The 17,240-nt window shown below is 46.6% G+C and overlaps 2 protein-coding genes and 1 long non-coding RNA gene across 6 annotated transcripts in view; 1 reads left to right on the top strand and 2 right to left on the bottom strand.

Annotated features, from left to right (window-relative positions):
- The window catches only part of LOC310747734 (uncharacterized protein), a 47,213-nt gene extending 40,011 nt beyond the window's left edge, over positions 1-7,202 (bottom strand). The window contains exons 1-2 of one of the 4 annotated variants that reach the window (XM_083582722.1): positions 1,122-1,132; positions 339-405 (exon numbers count right to left, since the gene is read on the bottom strand). The gene's annotated coding sequence lies outside the window, so the exon portion shown is untranslated. Of the gene's footprint in view, positions 1-338; positions 1,133-5,273; positions 5,396-6,140 lie in introns of those variants that run through there. The other 3 variants (XM_083582723.1, XM_083582724.1, XM_083582721.1) reach the window with 3 other exon arrangements.
- IGFBP4 (insulin like growth factor binding protein 4) overlaps positions 5,657-17,240 on the top strand; it is a gene marked incomplete at its 5' end in the record, with an annotated part of 38,633 nt that continues 27,049 nt past the window's right edge. The window contains one exon of the mRNA XM_083583561.1: positions 5,657-6,005. Within this exon, the coding sequence (XP_083439687.1) occupies positions 5,657-6,005 (349 nt within the window). The remainder of the gene's footprint in view (positions 6,006-17,240) is intronic.
- LOC310748188 overlaps positions 7,505-17,240 on the bottom strand; it is a 46,365-nt gene continuing 36,629 nt past the window's right edge. Inside the window, exons 2-4 of the long non-coding RNA XR_014541176.1 lie at positions 13,046-13,297; positions 10,735-10,915; positions 7,505-8,237 (exon numbers count right to left, since the gene is read on the bottom strand). This is a non-coding gene — a long non-coding RNA (uncharacterized lncRNA). The remainder of the gene's footprint in view (positions 8,238-10,734; positions 10,916-13,045; positions 13,298-17,240) is intronic.

Consider the following 17,240-nt stretch of genomic DNA (forward strand, 5'->3'; position numbering starts at 1 on the left):
ATTTCCAGTGTCACGCTGCGCCAGTCCAGCCCACGGACGATCTCCATGGGAGTGAGCCGGCCCATGGCTGGTAAGCCTTGCCGACTCCTGGCATAACTCTTCATCTTGAAGAAAAAAATGGGGAAATGAACATACCCTCAAACATTTCTCTGGTGAAAATAGAGACACCCTATTCCATCATTATCATTTTATTATTTATACCCCGCTCATCTGACTGGGTTGCCCCAGCCACTCTGGATGGCTACCAACACATATAAAAACATAATAAAACACTAAACATTAAAAAAACCAAAAACACTTCCCTACACAGGGCTGCCTTCTAAAGGTTGTATAGATACCTATTTTCTTGGCTTGGTGGTCGCTTTACATACTCTCCAACATTTCTCTGATGAAAATAGGGACGTCCTAAGGAAAAGCGGGACATTCCAGGATCAAATCTAAAACCAGGATGGCTTCTGTAAATCTGAGACTGTCCCTGGAAAACAGGGACACTTGGAGGCTCTGAATTCATCAGGGACACCCTGATTAATTGCAGGCACATCTGGAGATTGCTGAGCTAGTGGGGCCTGCTCACATCTGTACCCAAAATGAGGAGTAATCTTTAAAACCTCACGAGGGCGCCATTCACGAAGACTTGAAGGCTGGCAGTGTGTAAATACATGATACATGAAAAGCATGTTATCACACAGATACCAGGCGTGAGTTGTCTTCCACGTTGTGCCTGCCAATTGGATAGATTGCTGGCTTGAGGTACCATATCAGATTTGGCTTGATCAAGCAAAGAAGAAAGGGAAATCACTGGAGAATATTTTGTCTTAATGGAAGGTCATAAGGAGGGTTGCCACAAGTTATTAAACTGAGGGGGGGGGAATGTAAACTTGGCGGAGGGGGGAAAAGTTATTTTAAAGTGACTTTAATCTCTCCCCCTTCACAAAAAAAGCTTAAACAGTCTTTTAAGAAAAAGCAGGATGTTAAAGCTCAATTGCAAAGTGAGTGTGGCTTAAGTTTTCCTTTCGGGTTGAAGCTGGTTTGAGGGAAAATGCACCAAATAGCAGTATTTTCTCAAGAAACTACAGGGTTGTGGGCAACGCCATGTTCAAATGCCAGCTGCGGGAACTCACTGGAACCAGAGGATACGGTAAGATGTAAAGGTAAAGGTAAAGGTAAAGGGACCCCTGACCATTAGGTCCAGTTGTGGCCGACTCTGGGGTTGCGGTGCTCATCTCTCTTTATTGGCCGAGGGAGCCGGCGTACAGCTTCCGGGTCATGTGGCCAGCATGACTAAGCCGCTTCTGGCGAACCAGAGCAGTGCACGGAAACGCCGTTTACCTTCCCGCCGCAGCGGTACCTATTTATCTACTTGCACTTTGATGTGCTTTCGAACTGCTAGGTTGGCAGGAGCAGGGACCGAACAACGGGAGCTCACCCCGTCGTGGGGATTCGAACCGCCTACCTTCTGATCGGCAAGTCCTAGCCTCTGTGGTTTAGACCACAGCACCACCCGTGTCCCTCACGGTAAGGTGTACACAGCCTAAATAACTCTCTCTGGTTTCTTCCATATTCCAACTCTCATTTAGCAGCAAAGGCAGGCAAGGTGATAGATGACAGGTTCTTTTCATAGGAAGCTGAAGTTGACATTATGCTTCTTTTGTCCCTAAAGAAGGTAAAGTAGAGGAAAGTCATTTGTGATGCAAATGTGCATTTTGGACAATGCAAGATATACATTTAGTTCACAAAGGAAAAGCCACTTTAAGCCTTATGCAGGAAGACACTGTCAATGGCTGCACTTCAGCTTTGAACTCCAGGTTATCACTCTGTGATTCAACTGTCTTAAATTATCTGGTTCAACAAAACAGGGTGGATGGAAGGAAGGAAAGAAAGAAGGAAGGAAGGAAGGAAGGAAACTTTGACAGTGCCACTCTTATGTATGTTTGATCAGAGAGTAAACTCCTTTGAATATATTCTGAGTAAATATGCACGAGATCAGACTGTTTAACATTATGATTATGCGTTTTCAACCTGTTATATACTCTTGATAAAAGTAGGCATGATATCATTTCCTAGTTGGATCAATTTAAGTTATGAAAGGCATATGCAAGCTTTGGTTATTATTTTTTAAAGTGGTTTTTAGCTTTTAAGAAATGACAGTAGACAACTCGAAGAAATAACAGTGGAACAAATAACTGTGTGGAACACTCACTGCACTTAGGAAAGTGTCAGTCAGCTACACATATTCTAACAAGAGAAATTCTGAGAACGGACCCACAATCAGAGTGCCTAATTTGACTACAGAGGCAGGAAGTCATGTGTTAAGCAGGTAAGCTTGGCATGTGTTGCTGTGTGGGTGGGTGTAACAACACACTGCTCTTGTTTATGAAACATATGAAAGGGAACAAAGAACTCTGTGTTGGACAGAAGAGTTCTGCTAAAGTCAGAAGCTTACATACACCTGTAGAAACCTACGGTGGTCTATAAATCAGGTCTCACCAGGTTTTTGTCCTGGAATTTATTTTCAAAGCCAGAACAAGTGAAGTAGTAACACAGAACACCCTACTTTTGAGTCTTGAGCAGCATGCCTCTCCTTGATCATCACCAAGTGCCCACAACCAGTTTCTATACATCTGAATTTGCCACTAAGGCCACTTAGCTCAGAGACATAACTCTGGAGCAAGTTTGAGCCCCAGGGAAGTACGTATGCTTTTTTATTTTTAAATGAAGTATTGTCAGTATGAGAGGGTTTATTTTAGCTTCTCTGTATATCATCTAAAGTTCAAATCACACAAACATGTCTGAAGACCCCACAGGGTGGTGCAATTCAGGGTAGGGAAACAGTGGACTTGAAAAGAATTAATAGAATCATAGAGTTGGAAGGGATCACGTCTACTCCAAATCCCTCCAATGGAAGAATCTTTTACCCAGCATGGGGCTCAAACCCACAAGCCTGAGATTAAGAATCTCACCCTCTACCAACTGAGCCATCCCTCAGTTGTTCCATTGCTACTTCTCAGCTTTCTTTATTCTTGTCCCATGCTGGAAAAAAAACCCCATCAGGATGTAGCAGGGATAGGTAACCCGGGACCCTCCAGACATTATTGGACTCCAACTCCCATCATCCCCGACCACTGGCTTTGATGGCTGTGGCTGATGGGAGTTGGAGTCCAGCAACATCTGAGCAGCCACAGGCCCCTATCCTTGGGCTACAGTGGTTTGGAAATGTTTGTGTTTGCCCTAAATGGGAGGTACACACACACCACAAGTTTGCAGAAGGAGGGAAAAGGTGGAAAGAGTGAATATCCTCTCTTCTCTGGAATTATCCAGTGGACAAACAAAAGGAAATGGTGCTTGCTTTAGTGTTTAAAGCAGTGTTTCCGAAACTTGGGTCTCCAGCTGCTTTTGGACTACAACTCCCATCATCCCTAGCTAGCAAGACCAGTGGTCAGGACTGATGGGAACTGTAGTCTCAGAACAGCTGGAGACCCAAGTTTGGGAAATACGGTCTTCAGTGATTTACTGCACAGAGATGCATCTAGTGTCTTTGTTGTATAGCTTTTGCTGTATGCTGAAGATGTACCTCTTTACCCAGATCTTCGACACTTAAGGTACAGTGGTACCTTGGTTTAAGAACAGCTTAAGAACGCTGCAAACCCAGAAGTAGGTATTTTGGTTTGTGAACTTTGCCTTGGAAGCAGAACATGTTTTGCTTCCTGTTGAGTGTGCTTCATTTGTAAATTGAGTCCCCCGCTGCGATGGGAAAGCATGCCTTGGTTTAAGAACGCTTTGGTTTAAGAACGGACTTCCGGAACAGATTAAGGTCGTAAACCAAGGTGCCACTGTATTTACTCCATGGGACCCACCTCTTTTGCCAAATTTCGACTCTTCTGTTCCAGTGGGAAGGCTTTTGTTTGTTTTTTGAACTGTGTATTGCATTGTTGTAACCCACTCTGGGACCATATGCTGAAGGACAGGTAAAGGACCTTACAGATATATAATAAATAAATGTTTTTTTAGGAATACATAATTGCCTTAGAGCGGCTTCAGACATTCTCGCAAAGGAAGCAAAGCACATGTGTAGTAGATCTGCCCATCTGGTTCCCCGTTTTCTGCTAGAATGCAGGAGATGCACAAGGTCCCCACCTGCACACGCCTCCTGTGGAAGCAAGGAAAACCAATGGATACTTTATTTGTGAATTCCCTTTTTCTCTTGTCCAGGTAACCTGCAAAAACAGGAATCCATTTTATGCAATATCTGGCAATGGCCACTAGCATAGGTGTTTTTATATATATATATAAAAATTAAGCCTAGACAAGTTCATGGAAGTACAGTGGTACCTCAGGTTAAGTACTTAATTTGTTCCAGAGGTCCGTAGTTAACCTGAAACTGTTCTTAACCTGAAGCACCACTTTAGCTAATGGGGCCTCCTGCTGCTGTCGCGCCGCCGGAGCACGATTTCTGTTCTCATCCTGAAGCAAAGTTCTTAACCTGAAGCACTATTTCTGGGTTAGCGGAGTCTGTAATCTGAAGCGTATGTAACCTGAGGTACCACTGTAAACCGTACATCTATCAATCACTAGACACCACAGCTGCTAAGAATGGAACTTCCACAGCCAAGTGCAGTATACCTCTGATTCCTGGATGATGGGAATAAACAACAGGAGCTGGCCGTCCCTTTTAGAGCCTGCTTGTGAGCTGGCTACTCTTAAGAGACTAGATCAGGCATAGGCAAACTCCAGCCCTCCAGATATTTGGGACTACAATTCCCATCATCCCTGACCACTGGTCCTGTTAGCTAGGGATGATGGGAATTGTAGTCCCAAACATCTGGAGGGCCGGAGTTTGCCTATGCCTGGACTAGATGGATCCATCATATCACACAGGCAGTGGTACCACTGGGACAGGACTTTAGGGCAGGCGTTGAAGGCCCCACTCAGTAGAACGATCGGGAGGTTCCCCAAGCCCAGCGGAAGTGGCCCACCACATTTTTAAATAAGCAAAACAGAACAAATTTACAGCCCCCTTCCTCTTCCTAGAGTCCCATTAAAATCCAAAATCTAAAATTACCTAACCACAACACCGGACCCAGCATGACCATTCTCATGTTCTGAGCCTAATCAATGCAACGCCTGTGTGGCCACAACCTCAGACGAGGCATGCATAATATAATTGTGGCATTATTCTTTCTCTCTCTCCCCCCACCCCCCCCCAGCCCAGCCTCCCCACCCTCCCTTTCACAGAGAAACCAAACAGGCACTGGCAAGGCGCACTCGTAACTTACCAAAGTAATAGGAGAAGCATGGCTGGAGGGCTGCTGCTATTTTCCAGTCCCGGCACAGGTTTCCGTCTTTGCAGCAGCTGCAAGCTCTTTGTGCTTCCTTCCTCAGGGCAAATGAGGTCTTTTCTCAGCTGTGGGGCAAGCTGCCTTGGTTGCTGCTGCTGTTCTCCTTTGCCTCTCCCTCCAACAGGGAGGTGTGGCCAGAGAGTGGTATAAAGTCCAAAGAAAGAGCTTCTCCCCCCTTCAGTACAGAGTCCCCCTTTCTACAGGAGATCAGATTCTCTGCTCTGCCAGCAACACAGTTATTTTTTTTTTAATTTTTATTTTTGCAATCGCCTTGCCTATCGGTCCCTTGCTGCCCTGTAACACCTGCCTGCCTGCCTGCCATGCACTCGGGGACTGCGCCCATCACTCTGCTGCTCCTGGTCCAGGTGGGCTTTTCCGTGAGCCTCGACGCCATCCAGTGCCCACCATGCTCCGAGGAGAAGCTGGCGCGCTGCAGGGCGCCCACCGGGTGCGAGGAGCTGGTGCAGGAGCCCGGCTGCGGGTGCTGCGCCACTTGCGCCTTGGCCAAAGGAATGCCCTGCGGGGTCTACACGCCGCGTTGCGGCTCTGGGCTGCGGTGCTACCCACCGCAGGGAGTGGAGAAGCCTCTGCACACACTCATGCACGGCCAAGGGGTCTGCATGGAGCTGGCTGAAGTGGAAGCAATTCAAGAGAGCATGCAGTCCACAGGTAAGAGGGGCATCAGGCTCCCAGGCACATAAGCCTGGCAGGCAGGTCTACTGGCCGCACCAGTTGTGGCACAGAGGAAATGCTGTACTACGGTTTGGATGTGGGGAAGGGTGGATTTGTTTGGGGGTACCTTACCTTTGTGGGTAACGGCTTGCGTTCGCAGTCTTCAAGTTGCCAGCTCTGAAAACGGGCACAACCACAGCTATTGGCCAGTACCTGGAAGGAAACTGACGCCACATCGACCATCGCTGCACCCTTGATCGATGCTAGATTTAACAACTTCACGCTCTCTCTTGGGACCCTTCAGAGAGCTTTGTGCTGCATGTCAGGCTCACAATATGCTTCTTGGCTGCCAACTTGTAACACAAAAATAACCTGCGCGCATGCTCAAAACGACAAGTGGCAAAAAAAATACTTGTTGCAGGTCGAGTGTCCATGGGCTGCATTTTCCAAGTGCATTGTCCTCTGTGGCAAGGGAAGTGTGCTCACATGTGCGGACAGTGGTGGTGGGGAGATCATCTGCTCTGTGGTGAAAGATTTGAACATGTATTTCGTACGTTCTACTGTTAGCGCAGCATGGTTCGCGGTAGTCCTTTTCCTATGCGTGAATAGTCGGGGGATAGAATGGGGCTGAAAATAACTGGTATTTCGAGTTCCTTTTGTTTACCTCCAGAGCTCTCTCAGCATAGGTTTTGGCACATGGGAGAAACAGGGCGATTCCAGACAGGAGCTTACTATTGTAAACGGGGGCCCTTCAGATATGGCAAATGGGGTGTTGGCAACATGTGGTGGTGGTCACCCCCCTTTTCGTTTTAACTTGCTGGATTGTACACACTTCAAACGTGAACTGCACAGACATGATGCTGGTCAAACTTGGGATGGGGAAAGAAAAACAAATATTAATACAGCCTGTCTGCTTATAGCGCAGTCATTAGAACATGAGACTCTTAATCTCAGGGTCCCGGGTTCGAGCCCCATGTTGGGCAAAAGATCCCTCCATTCCTTGTGGTTGGACTAGATGATCCTCAGGGTCCCTTCCATCTCTACAATTCTATGATTCTCTGACTACAGCAAGGCATGACTGTTTAAGCAATGGCTTGCACCTCTCTTGTTTAGTTTTTTCACTGTTCATTTTTAGGTAGTGTTCATTACTTACTAATAAAAATTATTTGAAAATATATAGGAGGGAAAACGCCGATGTTTTGATGCTGACCATAGACACTGTGGAAAAGCTTGCAGGTACAAAGAGCACTGAACCCCACAATATCTAACAGGAGGCTTTTCCAGCCTCCCTATCATCCACCCAGTAGCGGAGCCTCATGCTCTGGCACCGGGGGGTGGGGGCGGAGAGCAGGCAGGGGCGGGGCTGGCGCACGTCCCGGGTGCGTGGCACCCAGTGCAGGCGGGGGGTCAGCCATGATGGCACCCCACCGGGATCGCACTGCCAGGGGCGGTGCGCTCCCCCCGCACTCCTCTTCCTCTTCCTCCGCCAGTGCAGTGCATCCACCCCCTCCAGTACTGGACAAGAAGGTGATTTGTCACTTTATTTGAAGTTGTTTCCTAAAGATCTCCTAATGGAGATCAGATGCGCCTGTGTAGATTTCAGCTTCCTTTTCCTTTCAGCTACGAAAGGGAGGCGTGCAGGGAACTCTTGTACACATCTAACTCGGACACGCTCAAATTCAGTGGGAACGGGTTCCCAGGTAATTTGCATGTACAGAGGACTGCAGCCTAAAGTACATAAGGGGTAACTGAGGCTGCAGCCTTGGAGCAGCAGGTTGGACCAAATGACTCTTGGGACCCTTTACAGTTCTATGATTCTATGTAGGGGGTTTTCTTTTCTTTTTTTAAAAAAAGAAAATCCCAGATTTTTTTTTAATTGTTTTATTTCCACACAAAACATCTCTACTTCCGTGTTAGCATAAGTCCTTCACGTCTAATTGCCCCAGTAACAACTGTTTCAGTGCACTGATCCGATATGCAAACATGCCAATACAAAACCTTTCTCGAGTGTAGGCTGTGCCAAGAAGTTGCAGACCACACGCGTCAAGGGCATGTAAATAGTATTCAGCCATGACTGTTCAGTGCCTCTGACCCGGAATGTCTTGGAGTGCTAGTGTCAATCAGGACCACCTATTTCTGCTGCATAGAGCCACAACCTTAAAGAGAGAAAGAACGGAAGGTCGATCTTGGAGATAAAGTGGCAAATGATGTTTTTTTCTTCCTTTGAAACTGGGAGGAAAGAAATTTCAGTGAAGAAATTTGGTTTGTATTCCCTCTTTGCCACCCCATAACTCTCATACCCATTTTTTTTTTTTGAGAAGCAATGCACAAACCTTCGAGATGTACAAAGAATGGTGTTAGAAGTCATGTGAGTGATATCTAAATGTTTCACTATTGTGCAATCATGCTGTAGAAAAAACATAACCAGTGCACATACTGGTACAGAAAGGTGTACCCACACCTACATACAGGGGTGCCAACTTGAATAAATTTTTTTTGTGGGGTGGGGGCAAGTAAGCCCCACCTTCATAATCGATCACATGATGCGGTGCATGCACACCATTTGAATGGCAATGCCCATCAAATATTTTAGAGTGGAGTTGAAGAACGCTTGGCTCCTATGAGTTGGTTCCTATACCTGCGTATGCCCAGAAAGTTAAAAAAAAAAAACTTTGGAGGGGGGTGGGAAGAGAGGAGAGGCAATCGAGGTGAAGCCTTACTCTGCACCAACTGGAGTGGACAGGGCATGGTGGTGAGATGTTTGGGGTGGAGAAGGCACTGAAAGGATGTGATTCATTCTATGCTGTGCAAGGCACATTGCGATTGCAGCATTCAGCAAATACTGGGAAATAAGAGAATGGTTAGTGCTGGAAGGCTCCTGTCTGGAAGCAACCATTGGCTGTTGTTCTAAGAACGTACATGGCTGCAAGTGACAGGTTCTGCAACAAGTGGCCTGGCCCAATCCACCTGGTCAGCTCCTCTGCCTTTACGAGCAGCCAGAAGCTTGACAGGCAGCCACTGGCAAGTGATACTTCCTCAGTGTAGAGAGGGAGAATATCATCTCCTAATTGCGACTGATCCATCCACTAAAAGGCACAGCTATGGGGCTGACATGAGAGTCAGTTGGCAACCTTGGATTAATGGGCTTTAAATGTGCTACATTTAATGTACGCGGGTGGCATTGTGGTCTAAACCACAGAGCCTAGGGCTTGCCAATCAGAAGGTTGGCAGTTCGAATCCCCACAACGGAGTGAGCTCCCGTTGCTCGGTCCCAGCTTCTCCCAACCTAGCAGTTTGAAAGCATGCCAGTGCAAGTAGATAAATAGGTACCACTCCGGCGGGAAGGTAAACAGCATTTTTGTGCGCTGTTCTGGTTGGCCAGAAGTGGCTTAATCATGCTGGCCACATGACACGGAAGCTGTACGCCGGCTCCTTCGGCCAGTAAAGCAAGATGAGCGCCGCAACCCCAGAGTTGTCCGCGACTGGACCTAACGGTCAGGGGTACCTTTAAATGTGCTACATTTTCAGTGACATACAAAGAAATACCATACTAAGGGATCTTGTGTACCCCTGGAGTCCTGTGTCCAGTTCTGGGCACCACAGTTTAAGAAGGCTATTGACAAGATCGAACGTGTGCAGATGAGGGTGACCAAGGTGGAAACCAAGCCTTATGAGGAACGGTTGAGGGAGTTGGGTATGTTTAGCCTGGGAAAGAGGACACTGAAAGGCATATGACAGCTTTCTTCAAATACCTGTTGCACGGAAGATGGCACAAGATTGTTTTCCGCTGCCCCAGAGGGTAGGACCCAAACCAATGGATTCAAATTACACGAAAGGAGTGTCTGACTAAACACCAGGAATAACTTTCTGACAGAGCTGTTAGACAGTGGAATGGGCTACCTTGAAGGTGGTGGACTCTCCTTCATTGGAGGTTTCTAAACGGAGAGCAGATGGACATCAGTAATTCCTTCAGGGGGTGGACAATGACCTTTTAGTTCCTTCCCAACTCTACAGTTCTATGGTTCTGTGTGTTTTTCAAAAACCCACAGTGTTTCTATTGAAAAAATTACCGTGCAAAATGTTGGAACACAGGGGTACCAACTTGAATAAAATATTGCGGGTCCCAGGTAAGCACCACACTGCATAATCAATCACAAGGTAAAGGTAAAGGACCCCTCGACGGTTAAGTCCTGTCAAAGGCAACTATGGGGTGCGCCGCTCATCTGGCTTTCAGGCCGAGGGAGCTGGTGTTTGTCCACAGACAGCTTTCCAGGTCACGTGGCCAGCATGACTAAACAGCTTCTGGCACAACAGAACACTGTGATGGAAACCAGAGCGTACGGAAACACTTTTAACCTTCCCGCCACAGTGGTACCTATTTATCTACTTGCGCTGGCGTGCTTTTGAACTGCTAGGTTGGCAGGAACTGGGACCGAGCAACGGGAGCTCACCCCATCACTAGGATTTGAACCGCCGACCTTCTGAATGGCAAGCCCAAGAGGCTCAGTGGTTTAGACCACAGCTCCACCTGTGTCCCTCCAACCACAAGACCACACACACTCACTATTTGAATGGCAATTCCCATCAACTTTGGGGGTCTCTGGGGGGGGGCAAAGGGGCCTCGACCCTAGGAGTTGGCTCCAATGTCTGAACTTCAATTTCTGTAAGTTGGCTGCTGGAAATCTATGCTGTGCTGGGGTGGGGGGCCAGAATGCAGACCACCTACCTGCCTCTGGGCCTGCAAATACCAGATCCATTAACTCCTTCCATCTTGTCTGGTTCTCTGCTGTGCTTTCAGTCTTGAAATCCACAGGTGGCAGGTTTGTTGTGTTGCTCTGTGTAAAGGTCACGGTCCAACAGACTTCTGACACCATGTGTTGTCGTCTCCTGTATGAACTCTCCACAAGCTGCATTAATGCAAATTCAAACTTTATTCTTGATGAGGCTTGGGAGCCTGCACCCAGCAGTAACTAGCCCAGCCAGGCCACACCTCTGAGTCAGATGCTCTCCAGGAACTGGCTTCCTGGGTCACAGCGGTTTCTTTTTAAGGGGCCACATACTAGATGTTTAATTGACAATGCATACATCCTGCTCAGAAGACTCCCTTTTTTAAATCACTGTTGGCAAACTGGCTCTCTAGTTAAGTTTTTGTTGTTGTTTTAACTTGCCATGGACATAGAACTAGTTATAAAGCACAGTTTGGCAGCGGAGGAAGTGTTCAGCTGTGTGCCTTGCAAATGGAGGAGAATATGCATGGCCGTCTAGCTCCTCTCAAAATACCATTAAGCTCAGATCCTCCAAGAATCTCTATTTTCCAGGGACTTTCCTGATTTAAAGAAGCCGTCCCGGTTTCTGATTTGATCCCTGAATGTCCCACTTTACCTTAAAGGTAAAGGGACCCCTGACCATTAGGTCCAGTCGTGACCGACTCTGGGGTTGCGGCGCTCATCTTGCTTTATTGGCCGAGGGAGCCAGTGTTTGTCCGCAGACAGTTTCCGGGTCATGTGGCCAGCATGACCAAGCTGCTTCTGGCGAACCAGAGCAGCACACGGAAACGCCGTTTACCTTCCCGCCGGAGCAGTACCTATTTATCTACTTGTACTTTGATGTGCTTTCGAACTGCTAGGTTGGCAGGAGCAGGGACCGAGCAACGGGAGCTCACCCTGTCGCAGGGATTCGAACTGCCGACCTTCTGATCGGCAAGCCCTAGGCTCTGTGGTTTAACTCACAGTGCCACCCGCGTTCCTCCTTTGCGCCTTAAGTTGTCCCTACTTTCTTTGTAGCATTGTTGGAGGGTATGGAGTTATTCAACCCCCGAGCCGTCTGAAGGCAATCCTGTATAGGGAAGTTTTTTTTAAAAAAGGTTTTATTGTCTTTTTATATATGCTGGAAGCTGCACAGAGTGGCGGGGGCAACCCAATAAGATATGAGGGGTATAAATAGTAAAGTTATCATTACGGAATGGGAGGCCGTCCCTATTTTCATCGGAGAAATGTTGGAGGGTATGTAAGCTTAGACTCTGGCTGTCCACCACTGATGGTAACATACACCAAGTGTTGCACAAGCAGCAAAAAATAATAAAACTTGGTAGGCTACTGGGAAGTCAGACGAAATTGTCTGTATGCTGTAATTGCAGTGCACCTTACATACCACAGAATGAATTGCATTCACTTCAGGGTCGTTCTCACCATGTCCTGTCCACTCCAGTGGGTGGGAATGCCAAAGTCTCCCCCCCCCCCAAATGCCCACCTCCTTTCCAACCTCTTTTATTCATTTATTTTGCCAAGTGCATAAAGTTGAAGTTAAATGCGCATAAGTTGCGCGTAAGTTGCAGCCTTCCTGTATTTAACATCTTGAGCTCCTTGGAAAACCACATTGAGTTCAACCTTGTTGTTGGAAAAGTGAAATGCAAATACCAAACCAAATCAAGATCGGAGGAGATGACCCTCGTGGTTCTTTCCCAACTCTACCTTTCTAGTATAAATCAAAAAGCAGACCATGGCAATGATAAGAGTCCTTGTTTGCAAGGCAGATTTGTATATGAGCCTTTGGGTAGGAAATGCAATTTATTCCCTATGTGTGGCCTGGGGATCAAGTAACTGAGATCACTTTCCCCTTTAGCATGAACTCCCTGGTGTAAGGGCCATCCATTATCAATCAGGATGCAAGGAGATTAAGGAGGGATTGACAACAGGAGGTTGCTAGATGCTCCTACTGTCTGCATTTTATCAAGGTCACTCCATATTTCCTGGTACTTGTCCCTGGCAAATTGCTGTCTCTCTGTTATGCCTTGGGGGAAGGGATACCTTTAAAAGAACGTGCTGGTAGAGTGCTCACATGTACACTACCTTAGTTTCTGCCAACACACCCTAGAGTGTTAAGGTTGCTGAATGTGTTTTGATTCTGCGGTGAGTACCATCCGATCCATGGCAGGGTGGAACATTATATTAAACTTCAAGCTCTCGCAGCTCCAACCCCAGCCCCAGCCTTGACCCCTATGGCCAGCTTATTAACACAAACTGCTTCAGATGCAGCACCTTTCCATGTGTCCCAATTTTCCAGGGACCGTTCCAGAATTATGAAAGCCATCCCGGCTTCTGATTTGATTCTGAAATGTCCCCATTTCCCCCGCCAGTGCTGTTGCCTTTGAGCTCAGGAAGGAGGATGAGCCGGCCCTTGTCCTGAGTGGCAGAAAGGGAGCATCCCATTGCCTCTCCATGGCCACTGCTGATGGCCTCCTCCCTTGGGCAGCTCGCAGTGGATATGGCTGCTGCCACCAAGGCCCAGCTCTGCATGATGCGCCGGCTCTGAGAAGCAAACAGAGAGTAGGGCGTGAAGAAAGGGGGAGAGGAGTGGAGCACAAGGAATCTTGAATTATTATTTTTAATGCTTTGCGTCTAATCTTACCCCTTTCTAAAATGTATTTATGGTGTGTGTTTTTCTTTTGGTAAATCTACAAATAATAAAATCAGGATTAAGGGGTTTCCTCAGGACAGTGGAAGGCATGTGTGCTCGGTCTCGTTGATGTAGTGCTAGTAGTATTCACCCTTCTTCTGACAGGAAATTCTTGGCAGGGAGACAGCAAAAAATGGGGGGGTTGAGGAGGGTCAGTTGCGGAGTGGGGGAGTGAGATATGTCCCTATTTTCACTTGAGGAATGTCGGAGGGTATGGGCTATTGTAGATTCAGGGTGCTTCCAGGCTTTCACTCTTGGGGGGTGGGACCTACCAACAAATTCAGGCTCTGCCATGATAGCTGATGGTGAAGTCTTGCTCAGCAAACCCATTTCCCTCAGTGATCAGACTTTCGCCAAAAGGCAAATGATGGGGAAATGCCATTGGCTAGCACTTGCTTTGACACAACGTCATCTAACCGCTCTCCTTGCAAAACAGATCGCGATAAATACTTGGTAAACAGGTGGTTTGGAAGCACCCTCAGGGTAAAATAAATAGCACAGCACACGGGAAGCAGAAAAGGCTTTCATCCGAACTGCTGGTGATTTGTGCGGTCTCTCAGGCAGTGATTCTTGGTGTGAGGCTGTGTACCCTTTACTCTGCATCTGGCATGTTCCCAACCACAGTTTTGCACAACATTAGCCACACACCACACTCATCCTGTCACTTCTTCGGGAAATGCCACCTTTTGATGCATTCCCACCTCAAACCGACTTCGAACCGAATTGAGAATTGAGCCACCTCGCTGTGTTTAAGCCAGCAATGTGTGCACAGCAGTTTTAGTTACAAATACACAGGAGGCGCTCTATGTTCATTTGTGAAATATGAGGGTGAGGGTTACCACTTTCTGGGGTGTGTACCTACGCCTCAGAGGCAGCCCAAGATACTTGGCAGTGTGGGGCAAGAGACAAGGTGGTGCCGCTAACAGTCCCTATTCCTCATACAGATGCCAGCCACTTGAATTTGAATTCCAGCACTGGCAACACAACAACATCCTCTATCCACTTGAGGGTGACAGGCCACCTCAGGGGACAAAGGGCAGGCCACACGGCACGCACCTCTCTTCTCCAAAACCTTGCCACTGCCACTCTGCTCTGCAGCATCAGCCAACCAAGGTGGCTGCTTCACTCTGCTTTATGGAAGGGCTGGTCCTGTTGGTATGCTTCTAGCAACAGCCTGAACCTGCAGAAATTATATATTGGCACAGACCTAAACAGTGTAGAATGCATCACTTGCTAAATTTCTGTCCTGAGTCTCCCAACATATAGTTTCATTGGGAGTTAAAGAACTTAAATGTCTACATCAGGGTCCTGGATTAATTTGAGCCTACAGAGGTGAAGTCAGGGCTGGCTCAAGACATCTTGCTGCCTGAGGCGGACAAAATGGCACCTCCCATTCCATGTAGAGAAGTAGATTGGAGCAACAATTGATTCTTAGTTCAACACTGGTGATAGGATAGCACACCTGAGGGAAGGAGGTACACTTAGGGGGCTCTGTGTAACATAGAGAGCTCTCCTTCAACATCTCATTGCCCTTCCCTCCGTATCTGCTACCCAAGGCAGCTGCCCCACCCTGCCTAACAGTAGGGCCAGTCTCGTGTGGAATGTAGGGATGGCTAGATCTATCAATTTTGGTTCTCTCTCTCTCTCTCTCTCTCTCTCTCTCTCATTTTTCCAATGTTAAATTCAGTTATCCACACTTCTGCAGCAATTTTTGATTTATAACAAAATCATGAAAATTTGTCAACATATTAGTGTTAACTTCACCTAATAAACAGGTTTTTGTAAGCAGTTTTCAATAAGGTACACACTTTTGCAAGGACTTCCCCCTATGTAACACATTTTCTATGTATGCATTTTATCCGCACTTTTGCCTAATACAAACATTTCTGTAAGCAATGTTTAGTTGGAGAACTGCACTGCAAAATTCAGAGAAGGGCAAATTTTGAAGGATTGCTGTGTTTTGGTTCACATATTGTTTCGCAAAGTGTGAATTAGGTAGGTTTACCTTGGGCATCATTGAGGTCATACTATTTCAGATGCAAGCTGAGATTCCAGCAATGGTCTCCTCCATTGCAACTCTAGTTTGAGAGCCTTTCTCTTACTTAAGTGTACTTTTGTGCTACCTTTACTTCTAGATTGAAATGCTGAAGAGCCTCAAACTCTTCAGGGCAACTGATGATCCTAAAAGATTTAAACCAGAGGGCTGGATCCAGGAGTGGCCTAACCACCATGGGAAATTTCAACAGCAGAACTGACTAGGGAATGTGTTTCTGTAATGTGGTAGTTAACTGAAGACGGAAGAAAAAGATGGGATCTTGTACATCAGTGGATCTTCCCATGATTTTAAATACATATTTAACCCTCCTCTTATGTCTTCTACCTTCCATGTTTCCCTTATGTGTCTTCACTTGCCGCACCATTCAGAAATATGTTGACTGGCTCATTTACTTAAAGCATCTGAATTGTTTTAATAAAAAAAAATCCCCCATTCTTAGCCAGGACTTCTGCATCTTTAAAGAGCAGGATGACAAGCAGAGTTCAAGAGGTGACATTTCCCATCACTTCATTTCCATCAGGGAAAAACATCTTCTTAAAGGCATGCAATTATTTAAGACTGACCAAGAATGCTTCCTGGTATTGTTCTCTAGGCAGGGGGAAACCTAACATTGCATTGAAAGCACACCTAGAGACTGCAACTGAGATTTTTAAATGAAAAAATTAATGTTCACCAACGTACAAGCTTATGAACCCTACTGAAATTAGAATTACTTTTGAGTTAATAAGTTTTGTATTGGAGTATTAGTGTGACCTCCTGATTATTTATGTTGTCTCCTTTTTGCTTCCACTGATAGAAGCAAATGTGTGTCCCAATGAACTGAGGATGCATGATGGGGGGGGACTCATGACCATTTTGCGCTAGATTCAGCCCCTCTTACTTACTAACACAGATTACGCCACACGAAAAGAAATGTGCTGTTTGCCTCTGAATCTTTACTGGCAACTGGCCAGAGGGCTGCAAGTCTTCTACACAACCCCAATCATTCAACGCAATAAATCAACTTCTTCCTTTGAGAAAAAATATATAACTTAAATGGCTGCCTTTAAGTACCCTCGAGTGTGGAAATGTGTGATCAAGGGCTTTCAAAAAGTCTTCATGGATTAAGGATCCAGGGAGTTGAAAACATACAGGTGAGTGCCGAAGTTAGCATCCCGAGAATCAACTTTTGGCTTTCTAGTTGCTCAGAGTCTTGAACGTATGTGGGCAATGCCTGGTGGCATCACAGAAACGGGGGCGGTTTCTGGAGGCGATTTCTGCTAGTCTAGGCATGGGGCTTCAGAACCACGCCAAGCTCCACACCAGATGGTAGGATAAGAAATGCACGAACATTTGCTTAGCTAACACACTTCGTGCAAGTCACAAACGTAGGGTCAGTTTGGCACAGGTTTGCCTTGTCAAGGATGCCACCTTGCTCAAATAATTTGGCCTTGCACCTGAAATCACTGCATCTTAAAAGATTCAGAAGTCCTGACTAGGAATGGGGGATTTTTTTTTCTTATAATGCAGGCATTGTGAAGGCCTCTGTTGGTTCTTCCCCCCATGACTTTTCTTGATGGCCCTGTTTTCCCCTTGCTGGATAGTGTGTGGGCACATATCTTCCTGATGTTTGGCTCGAACAGAGCAGAAGCCCAGCTGCTTCTCAGACCTGAGTTATCATGAAGGTTTTGTTTGGTTCGAATCATGGCATCCCAAAGGATGCAACCCTGGAAATCGCAGCA

The sequence above is a fragment of the Podarcis filfolensis genome (assembly GCF_964270895.1).
Source record: "Podarcis filfolensis genome assembly, chromosome: 13".
Taxonomy (NCBI): Eukaryota; Metazoa; Chordata; class Lepidosauria; order Squamata; family Lacertidae; genus Podarcis; species Podarcis filfolensis.